Raw genomic sequence first — 12,424 nt, forward strand, 5'->3', positions numbered from 1 at the left:
CTCGCCTACGGGAGTCTCCATCTTGTCAGACTTTGACTCCGCCTCCTTTCCTCTGACCAAAAAAGGGCATGTATGTGACGTTGGGGGGAGGGAGATACGTCCACATTAGCTCTAGCGCCCAGGAGCTAGGCTAACAGCGCAGGTTAGCAGCTAAAGGGAGTGGGAGTCCCGTGTCTCTGGATCAGATTCCAGCGGCTCCACATTAGCATTAGCCACATTAGCTCCAGCGCCCGGGAGCTAGGCTAACAGAAGAGGTTAGATTCCAGCGGCTCTACATTAGCATTAGCCACATTAGCTCCAGCGGCTCCAGGAGTGAAGAGCAGCAGCGTTTCTGATTTCAACTGATGTTCAACACAGTCCCACGCTCACAGACTGGGAAACACCCACAATCCTCCACTGCTCCACATTAGCATTAGCATTAGTATTAGCATCTAGTGTCTATGTCACAGACAGCAGGCTGGATTCAAGTCATGTTGCAAGTGCGGCTATTTAAGTAGCATAACAAAGCTAACGCTAACACGGTGTGTTCCTAAACCATCTGGTTACTATGGAAACACCACCACACGAATGACCACAGTCGAGGTCAAGATGACGGAGTTAGCATGCTAATGTTGGCATGCTAATGATGCTAATCCTGAAAACTAGCCTCCGAGGAGAAGTGAGGGCCAGAGGCCAGCTGTCACTCAGTGAAGGGGCGGGGCTTAACGAAGGGTCAGCTGTGTGTGTGTTTGTTTATTGGATGATTGACCAGAGAGGATGTTTCAGTTTCAGATCCCTGGTGAGACGTTTACACACACACACACACACACACTCTCAGACATGTGTGTGCGTGTGTGTGTGTGTTGAGAGGTCACAGGTCAGCAGAGGACACTGTGTGCAGCTGCAGAGAGCCGGCGGTTCGACTCCCATCACGTGTCGATAGAGAACAGTTTGTCTTGAGTTTTGAGTTGTTGTTGTTCTCTCACCACTTTGTCTACGAGGAGGTGACATCACACATTCATGAGCCAACGTTCCCGTTGTCATGGCAGCCGTACGAAGACGGCCTGCAGGGCACCGGCTCAGGGACCAAAAAGATGCAAAATGACTAAAAATAGATGCAAAACCAGCTCAAAACGATGCAAAATGACTAAAAAAAGATGCAAAACCAGCACAAAAAGATGAAAACTGACTAAAACAGATGTAAAACACACGTGTGATGTAACAGTTTGATCGTCTCTTGCAGGAAATGTTGCAGCACTACGACTTCAGTAAGTTCCCGTCGCTGAAGATGAAGCTGATCGAGTCGGTGGACAAGATGTTGGCCACAAAGATCGCCGGTCTGATGTCCATGATCCGTGAGGAGGAGTCCAAGCAGCCGCCGGCGATGGTGTCGGGCGGCTGCTTCGAGGGCTCCCAGGACGGGCCCTTCGGCCACGGCTACGGCGAGGGCATCAGCGCCGGCTCCGACGCCGAGGACTGGATCGTGAGCCGTGAGAAGCACCGCTACGACGAGCTCTTCTACATGCTGATGCCCGTCAACGGCAAGATCACCGGCGCCAACGCCAAGAAGGAGATGATGAACTCGCGGCTGCCCAACACCGTGCTGGGGAAGATCTGGAAGCTGGCCGACTGCGACCAGGACGGGATGCTGGACGACGAGGAGTTCGCCCTCGCGCAGCACCTCATGAAGGTGAAGCTGGAGGGCTACGAGCTCCCCGCCGAGCTGCCCGACCACCTGGTGCCCCCGTCCCACCGCAAGAACCCCACGGCGGACGCCATGTACAACCACAGCGAGGACTAGAGCGCCGACGGGGCGCCCAGCTAACCGCCAAAGAGACCGACGGAGCCGACAGGAAGTCCGAATGAACCAACCCGCCAACGATTCTGCAGCTGACGTTCAGCAAACAGACAGAAGGTCAAAGTTTAGGATTTACCCGCCGAGGACACCAGGGGGCGCCGCACAGGGACGATCACCGCTAACCAGGCCACCGCTAACCACGCCACCGCTAACCACGCCACAGCTAACCAGGCCACCGCTAACCAGGCCACCGCTAACCACACCACCGCTGACCACGCCACCGCTAACCACGCCACCGCTAACCACGCCACCGCTAACCACGCCACCGCTAACCAGGCCACCGCTAACCACACCACCGCTGACCACGCCACCGCTAACCACGCCACCGCTAACCACGCCTGTAACAAACCCGCTGACACGCTTTTATTTTGGTAAGATTCACGTTTGTTGCATAAATCGTTCGATTTCATTTCAACGAAGAAGAAAAAACGAAGCGTGAGGAACATTTTTAACGAAACGTTGATTTCTGACGTTACGACGTTTATTTTTTATTTTTTATTTTTTATTTTTTATGTTCCGATAAATTTGATCTCGTTTTCATAAACGTCCAGAACCAAAATATGAAGTTTGGATCAAACCAGGTTCAAAATTCTGATTTAGTTTCGTTTGTTTTGACACATTTTTCTCTTTTTATCATAAATAAACACAAATAAACACAAATACACATAAATAAAGATTAATATTGAGTCACAGGAGCCGTGTTAAAAAGAATAAATCTGTAAAATAATAAAATAAATGAGAAAATAAAAAAAACACAAATAACAAAAATATTCAATATTCAAACATTTTATTAAACATCATTATTATTAAAAAATATATTTATTTATTTCTGTATATTTACAATTTATTTATAAATATATCATCTTTATTTTTCCTTTTTTCTTCTTTTATTGAAACTTTACAGAAAAAAATAGAATAATTTATTTACAAAGAATTAAAGAATAAAAACACACATTTATATTTTTAGTAGATTATTTATTTAGATTTAATTTCTCTTTATATTTTTCATATCATAAATTAATTTTTCTGTATTTTTTAAATGATTTCTTTATTTTTCCTTATATTTAATAACAGATAAAAATGTTTAGTAAAAGACAAAAATAAGGAAAAATAAAGAAATAATTTAAAAAATACACAAAAATAAAATCATTTATATGATGAATAATAAGAGAAATGACTTAAATAATTAAAATATTTGTGTTTATAAATATGTTTACGTTTGTTTTTATTCTTTGTTTATAAATTATTCTATTTTTTCTCTGTAAAGTTTCAACAAAGAAAAAATAAAGAACATAAATAAAAACATAAATTAACATAAATATAAATATATAAATACACAAACAGACAAATATGTTTATATAAAAAAATAAAGACACGTAAAAATAAACAAATATATCTTATTTTTTATATTTCTGATTCTTTTACAGATGTTTTTTTTTTATGATTCATAAACAAACTGTTTTTATTCAAACCCCTTTGATCCTTTGAGCCTCCGTACGTCTGAAGGACACGAGCAGGAAGTGACTAAATCCACTTCCTGTGACTTCAGAGAATCATTCTGGACCTTCAAAATAATCTGACTTAACTTTTATTTTGAAGGTCCAGAATGTTTCTTTGTCAGAACCGTCTCTGTGTCGTTTCCTGTCGCGCCTTCAGAATAAAATCCAAACAAACGCCTCGGAACAGGAAACGCTCGCTGACGCCTTCAGCTCCTCGGGTCGGTCAGAGGTCAGAGGTCAAAGGTCGCAGCCCGTCCTGTTTGAACAGCGTCAGGACGCAGCGGCGCTCGTTAGCTCGCCGTCGACTCGTCCTCGGGGACGGACGGCGTTTCCTCACATTGTGAAGCAGAGAGGAGCCGAGCCGCTGACCTCTGACCCCCGCTGAGTGCTGACTCAGACGTTTCTCCAACGTGGTCGACGTGTTCCCGACACGTGAGAGGCCAAAAGTCTGTGGACGCCTGAATGGAACCGCAGCAGCTGGTTCCAGGCGGAGCGTCCACGTGGCGTTTGGTTTCCTCAGCGTCTCGTTTCAGTCGTGGCGTCGACCTTGTCATGTGACGACCTCAGACGCTCCGTCACGCTTCAGTGTTTGTGCGACTCGTGTTCGTCGTGTGCGTCGTGGTGTCGACGTCTTCTCTCTCCGCCGCCTTCGGCCCGAATCGAACCTTCAGAACCAGAAACGCTCGTGAACTTTGCTCCTCGAAGCTTCTCCTGCTCCTTTAAGTGCCTCTTCATTTCAAACCTCTCACCGTGGAACAGCGTTTCCACGGCAGCGTTTCCACGGCAGCGTTTCCACGGCAGCGTTTCCACGGCAGCGTTTCCACGGCAGCGTTTCCACGGCAGCGTTTCCACGGCAACGTTTCCACGGGAGCGTTTCCACGGGAGCGTTTCCACGGCAGCGTGTCCACGGCAGCGTTTCCCCGTCCGCCTGTTTGGAGGCGTCTCTCTGTCCGAGCGTCTCCACGTGTGACGCGTCTGCTCTCATGACGGGACGGTCGCCGGCGTCCTCGAGGATTCAGACGCGACGCTTCGGTGCCTTTGACACAAACGAGTCGTGTTCGTCACCTGCGTCCGTCCTCAGGCACGAGCTCTGGGCTCCGGACGCACAACACGTCTCTGAAACAACATAAAAGCATCGCAAAGACTAAAACTACTACATCTATAGATTCTGTTTATATACAGTATATGTGTGTGTGTGTGTTTATGTGTGTGAAAAATGTCCAAAGGGAGACGCAACGTTACGCAACGTTACTACAAAGGGACGCACAACAACGAGAAACGTTCACAAAAGTGACAAAGGAAAGAAAAACGACTGAAAACAGATAAAAAGTTATTAAAAACGACACAAAATGACTAAAAATTGATACAAAGTTATTAAAAAAAAGACACAAAATGACTAAAAATTGATGCAAAATTACTAAAAAAAGACACAAAATTACTAAAAATTGATGCAAAGTTATTGAAAAAAGACACAAAAAGACTTTAAATCTGTTTCTTTTTGCATCAAAAACCAAAAGAGTAAAAATCTTTGTTTATTCTTTGTGTGTTTCTGTAAAAACATGAATACATAAATATACATATAAATATATATATTTATGTATATTTATGGTTTTATGTTTTTTAAGGCAGGTGGGTTTTTGTGCGACTGGATCAGGAAAAACATAAATATCTAAAATTATAAAAATATAAAATAAATCTTTAATCGTCTGAAATGTAAAATCTTTATTTTTGTGATTTTTTTTGTTGATGAAAATTAATAAAGTTTATTCAACTCACGACTTTGTCTTTACTCAGTGTGTGTGTGTGTGTGTGTGTGTGTGTGTGTGTGTGTGTGTGTGTGTGTGTGTGTGTGTGTGTGTGTGTGTGTGTGTGTGTGTGTGTGTGTGTGTGTGTGTGTGTGTGTGTGTGTGTGTGTGTGTGTGTGTGTGTGTGTGTTTGTCTCTGTGTGTGTGTGTGTGTGTGTGTGTGTGTGTGTGTGTGTGTGTGTGAATCTACAGCTGAAGAAAAAAAGAAGAGAAGGTGAGAAGAAGTTTTTCTTTTTATTTTGTTTCTTTTGTTTTTCTGAATTTAAAGTTTTAACACGTTCATCAAACACACGTTCACCAAACATCAAACACACGTTCACCAAACACACGTTCATCAAACACACGTTCACCAAACACACGTTCATCAAACACACGTTCACCGAACACACGTTCATCAAACACACGTTCACCAAACACACGTTCATCAAACACACGTTCATCAAACACACGTTCATCAAACACACGTTCACCAAACACACGTTCATCAAACATCAAACACACGTTCATCAAACACACGTTCATCAAACATCAAACACACGTTCACCAAACACACGTTCATCAAACACACGTTCATCAAACACACGTTCATCAAACACACGTTCACCAAACACACGTTCATCAAACATCAAACACACGTTCATCAAACACACGTTCATCAAACATCAAACACACGTTCACCAAACACACGTTCATCAAACACACGTTCACCAAACACACGTTCACCAAACACACGTTCACCAAACACACGTTCACCAAACACACGTTCACCAAACACACGTTCATCAAACACACGTTCACCAAACACACGTTCATCAAACACACGTTCACCAAACACACGTTCATCAAACACACGTTCATCAAACACACGTTCATCAAACATCAAACACACGTTCATCAAACACACGTTCACCAAACACACGTTCGTCAAACATCAAACACACGTTCACCAAACACACGTTCACCAAACACACGTTCATCAAACACACGTTCACCAAACATCAAACACACGTTCACCAAACACACGTTCATCAAACACACGTTCATCAAACACACGTTCACCAAACACACGTTCACCAAACACACGTTCATCAAACACACGTTCATCAAACACACGTTCACCAAACACACGTTCATCAAACACACGTTCATCAAACACACGTTCACCAAACACACGTTCACCAAACACACGTTCATCAAACACACGTTCATCAAACACACGTTCACCAAACACACGTTCACCAAACACACGTTCATCAAACACACGTTCATCAAACATCAAACACACGTTCATCAAACACACGTTCACCAAACATCAAACACACGTTCATCAAACACACGTTCATCAAACACACGTTCACCAAACACACGTTCACCAAACACACGTTCACCAAACATCAAACACACGTTCACCAAACACACGTTCACCAAACACACGTTCATCAAACACACGTTCATCAAACACACGTTCACCAAACACACGTTCATCAAACACACGTTCATCAAACATCAAACACACGTTCATCAAACACACGTTCACCAAACACACGTTCATCAAACACACGTTCACCAAACATCAAACACACGTTCATCAAACACACGTTCATCAAACACACGTTCATCAAACACACGTTCACCAAACACACGTTCATCAAACACACGTTCATCAAACACACGTTCACCAAACATCAAACACACGTTCATCAAACACACGTTCATCAAACATCAAACACACGTTCATCAAACACACGTTCATCAAACACACGTTCACCAAACACACGTTCATCAAACACACGTTCACCAAACACACGTTCACCAAACACACGTTCACCAAACACACGTTCATCAAACACACGTTCATCAAACACACGTTCACCAAACACACGTTCACCAAACACACGTTCACCAAACACACGTTCACCAAACATCAAACACACGTTCATCAAACACACGTTCACCAAACACACGTTCATCAAACACACGTTCATCAAACACGTTCACCAAACACACGTTCACCAAACACACGTTCACCAAACATCAAACACACGTTCATCAAACACACGTTCATCAAACACACGTTCATCAAACACACGTTCACCAAACACACGTTCACCAAACATCAAACACACGTTCACCAAACACACGTTCACCAAACACACGTTCATCAAACACACGTTCATCAAACACACGTTCACCAAACACACGTTCACCAAACACACGTTCATCAAACACACGTTCATCAAACACACGTTCATCAAACACACGTTCACCAAACATCAAACACACGTTCATCAAACACACGTTCATCAAACATCAAACACACGTTCATCAAACACGTTCATCAAACATCAAACACACGTTCATCAAACACACGTTCACCAAACACACGTTCATCAAACACACGTTCATCAAACACACGTTCACCAAACACACGTTCACCAAACACACGTTCATCAAACACACGTTCATCAAACACACGTTCACCAAACACACGTTCACCAAACACACGTTCATCAAACACACGTTCATCAAACATCAAACACACGTTCATCAAACACACGTTCACCAAACATCAAACACACGTTCATCAAACACACGTTCATCAAACACACGTTCACCAAACACACGTTCACCAAACACACGTTCACCAAACATCAAACACACGTTCACCAAACACACGTTCACCAAACACACGTTCATCAAACACACGTTCATCAAACACACGTTCACCAAACACACGTTCATCAAACACACGTTCATCAAACATCAAACACACGTTCATCAAACACACGTTCACCAAACACACGTTCATCAAACACACGTTCATCAAACACACGTTCACCAAACATCAAACACACGTTCATCAAACACACGTTCATCAAACACACGTTCACCAAACACACGTTCATCAAACACACGTTCATCAAACACACGTTCACCAAACATCAAACACACGTTCATCAAACACACGTTCATCAAACACACGTTCACCAAACATCAAACACACGTTCATCAAACACACGTTCACCAAACATCAAACACACGTTCATCAAACACACGTTCATCAAACACACGTTCACCAAACACACGTTCATCAAACACACGTTCACCAAACACACGTTCACCAAACACACGTTCACCAAACACACGTTCATCAAACACACGTTCATCAAACACACGTTCACCAAACACACGTTCACCAAACACACGTTCACCAAACACACGTTCACCAAACATCAAACACACGTTCATCAAACACACGTTCACCAAACACACGTTCATCAAACACACGTTCATCAAACACGTTCACCAAACACACGTTCACCAAACACACGTTCACCAAACATCAAACACACGTTCATCAAACACACGTTCATCAAACACACGTTCATCAAACACACGTTCACCAAACACACGTTCACCAAACATCAAACACACGTTCACCAAACACACGTTCACCAAACACACGTTCATCAAACACACGTTCATCAAACACACGTTCACCAAACACACGTTCACCAAACACACGTTCATCAAACACACGTTCATCAAACACGTTCACCAAACACACGTTCACCAAACACACGTTCATCAAACACACGTTCATCAAACATCAAACACACGTTCATCAAACACACGTTCACCAAACACACGTTCATCAAACACACGTTCATCAAACACACGTTCACCAAACACACGTTCATCAAACATCGAACACACGTTCATCAAACACACGTTCATCAAACACACGTTCACCAAACACACGTTCACCAAACACACGTTCACCAAACACACGTTCATCAAACACACGTTCATCAAACATCAAACACACGTTCATCAAACACACGTTCACCAAACACACGTTCATCAAACACACGTTCATCAAACACACGTTCATCAAACACACGTTCACCAAACACACGTTCACCAAACACACGTTCATCAAACACACGTTCACCAAACACACGTTCATCAAACACACGTTCATTAAACACACGTTCACCAAACACACGTTCACCAAACACACGTTCATCAAACACACGTTCATCAAACACACGTTCACCAAACACACGTTCACCAAACACACGTTCACCAAACACACGTTCATCAAACACACGTTCATCAAACACACGTTCACCAAACACACGTTCACCAAACACACGTTCATCAAACACACGTTCATCAAACACACGTTCACCAAACACACGTTCATCAAACACACGTTCATCAAACACACGTTCACCAAACACACGTTCACCAAACACACGTTCACCAAACACACGTTCATCAAACACACGTTCATCAAACACACGTTCATCAAACACACGTTCACCAAACACACGTTCATCAAACACACGTTCATTAAACACACGTTCACCGAACACACGTTCATCAAACACACGTTCACCAAACACACGTTCACCAAACACACGTTCATCAAACATCAAACACACGTTCATCAAACACACGTTCACCAAACACACGTTCATCAAACACACGTTCATCAAACATCAAACACACGTTCATCAAACACAAGTTCACCAAACACACGTTCACCAAACACACGTTTTGCATCTATTTGTGCTGATTTTGCATCTCTTTGTGCTGGTTTTGCATCTGTGTGTCTGACAGATTCCAGAGCGCTCACGTGCGTCGGTGTTTGCTCTGATAACCAGACGCCGGCTCTCGGCTCCTCACCGACGCCTCATTCCCAGGATTCCTCTGGGTTCGTGCAGCGGGGGAGGAAAGCGTGTTCCAGCCTCACTGAGCTCGTGTTCTGGGGTTTGTTTTTTTACAGTGGGAACATTTTTGCACTAAACACTTTTAAATATTAAAGAGATGAAGAAGAAGAAATGAAACAACGCCGCCATGGAAACGCTTTCACGTCTGAAACGCTCGTTTTTAGAAACGGGAGGTTTTAAAAATAATCAACAACAAAAACATCGTCACTGATAACGACACGTGAGGGGAGTCGAACCACCGGCTCTGCAGCTGCACACAGTGGTGACCTGTGACCTCTCCACACACACACACACACACACACACACACGCACACACGGACGCACACACGCACGCACACACGCACACACACACACACACACGCACACACACACACACACGCACACACACACACACACTCTCACACACACACACACACGTGTCAGAGAGAGTGTGTGTGTGTTGAGAGAACACCACATGTCTCACCAGGGATCTGAAACATCCTCTCTGGTCAATCATCCAATAAACACACACACACAGACACACACACACACACACACACACACACACACACACACACACACACACACACACACACACACACACACACACACACACACACACACTTGTTGTGCTGGTTTTGCATCTATTTTTAGTCATTTAGCATCTTTTTGTATCATTGGCTCTGACTCACTTCCTGTCCTGAGATAGTGAAAGTGTTCCTGTAATCACAGGAGTCCTACAGTTCATCTTTAACGGCGCTCAGACGGGACTTCAGACGGTTTCCATGACGCCGGGCTCCCTGGTCCCGACTGCAGGAGCGTCTCTGACGGAGCTGTCACATGTGACCTGACCCTCAGAGCCAGGATGTCCTGGTCCTGGTCCACTCGCAGGTGATTGAGTGTGAACTTCCTGTAAACACGTCGTCTCCTCACGTCTCAGAACACAATGGGCCGAGTGTTTTAGACCTGAGAGCACGACGACGATGACGACGACGGGAGGCTGCGTCAGTGCGTTTGACTCTGAGTGTCCTCCCTCCTGCTGGAGGACCGTTAAATCACAACATGTTTAAATATCTGTGTTTAGAACAAAGGAGACGGTTAAGTGTAGACTACTTCTTCCGGCTCCTGCTTCATAACAAACCCGTTCCACTTTGTTCCAGGTGCAACGTCAGAGTGATACTGACACGTTCATCCTCCCACACAGAAGGAGCTGCTGCTGCTGACTCCCACGGGCCCCCGGCCCTGGTCCTGGAGGAGGAGTTGGCCCGGCCCTGGTCCTGGAGGAGGAGTTGGCCCGGCCCTGGTCCTGGAGGAGGAGTTGGCCTGGCCCTGGTCCTGGAGGAGGAGTTGGCCTGGCCCTGGTCCTGGAGGAGGCGTTGGCCCGGCCCTGGTCCTGGAGGAGGAGTTGGCCCAGCCCTGGTCCTGGAGGAGGCGTTGGCCCGGCCCTGGTCCTGGAGGAGGAGTTGGCCTGGCCCTGGTCCTGGAGGAGGCGTTGGCCCGGCCCTGGTCCTGGAGGAGGAGTTGGCCTGGCCCTGGTCCTGGAGGAGGAGTTGGCCCAGCCCTGGTCCTGGAGGAGGCGTTGGCCCGGCCCTGGTCCTGGAGGAGGAGTTGGCCTGGCCCTGGTCCTGGAGGAGGCGTTGGCCCGGCCCTGGTCCTGGAGGAGGAGTTGGCCCGGCCCTGGTCCTGGAGGAGGAGTTGGCCCAGCCCTGGTCCTGGAGGAGGCGTTGGCCCGGCCCGTCCCCGGCCCTGGTGCTGGAGGAGGAGTTGGCCTCTCCCCGGCCCTGGTCCTGGAGGAGGAGTTGGCCCGGCCCTGGTCCTTGAGGAGGCGTTGGCCTGGCCCTGGTCCTGGAGGAGGAGTTGGCCCGGCCCTGGCCCTGGTCCTGGAGGAGGCGTTGGCCCGGCCCTGGTCCTGGAGGAGGAGTTGGCCCGGCCCTGGTCCTGGAGGAGGAGTTGGCCCAGCCCTGGTCCTGGAGGAGGCGTTGGCCCGGCCCGTCCCCGGCCCTGGTCCTGGAGGAGGAGTTGGCCTGGCCCTGGTCCTGGAGGAGGCGTTGGCCCGGCCCTGGTCCTGGAGGAGGAGTTGGCCCGGCCCTGGTCCTGGAGGAGGAGTTGGCCCAGCCCTGGTCCTGGAGGAGGCGTTGGCCCGGCCCGTCCCCGGCCCTGGTCCTGGAGGAGGAGTTGGCCCGGCCCTGGTCCTTGAGGAGGCGTTGGCCTGGCCCTGGTCCTGGAGGAGGAGTTGGCCCGGCCCTGGCCCTGGTCCTGGAGGAGGCGTTGGCCCGGCCCTGGTCCTGGAGGAGGAGTTGGCCCGGCCCTGGTCCTGGAGGAGGAGTTGGCCCGGCCCTGGTCCTGGAGGAGGCGTTGGCCCGGCCCTGGTCCTGGAGGAGGAGTTGGCCCGGCCCTGGTCCTGGAGGAGGCGTTGGCCTGGCCCCGGCCCTGGTCCTGGAGGAGGAGTTGGCCCGGCCCTGGTCCTGGAGGAGGCGTTGGCCCGGCCCTGGCCCTGGTCCTGGAGGAGGCGTTGGCCCGGGCCTGGTCCTGGAGGAGGAGTTGGCCCGGCCCTGGTCCTGGTCC

General features: G+C 47.2%; 1 protein-coding gene across 1 annotated transcript in view; it reads left to right on the forward strand.

Moving 5' to 3' along the window:
* ehd4 (EH-domain containing 4) overlaps positions 1 to 2,782 on the forward strand; it is a 23,354-nt gene extending 20,572 nt beyond the window's left edge. The window contains exon 8 of the mRNA XM_083924207.1: positions 1,223 to 2,782. Within this exon, the coding sequence (XP_083780333.1) occupies positions 1,223 to 1,780 (558 nt within the window). The 3' untranslated portion in view covers positions 1,781 to 2,782. The remainder of the gene's footprint in view (positions 1 to 1,222) is intronic.
* Positions 2,783 to 12,424: the final 9,642 nt, after the last annotated feature.

The sequence above is a fragment of the Echiichthys vipera genome, assembly GCF_963691815.1.
Source record: "Echiichthys vipera genome assembly, chromosome: 12".
Taxonomy (NCBI): Eukaryota; Metazoa; Chordata; class Actinopteri; order Perciformes; family Trachinidae; genus Echiichthys; species Echiichthys vipera.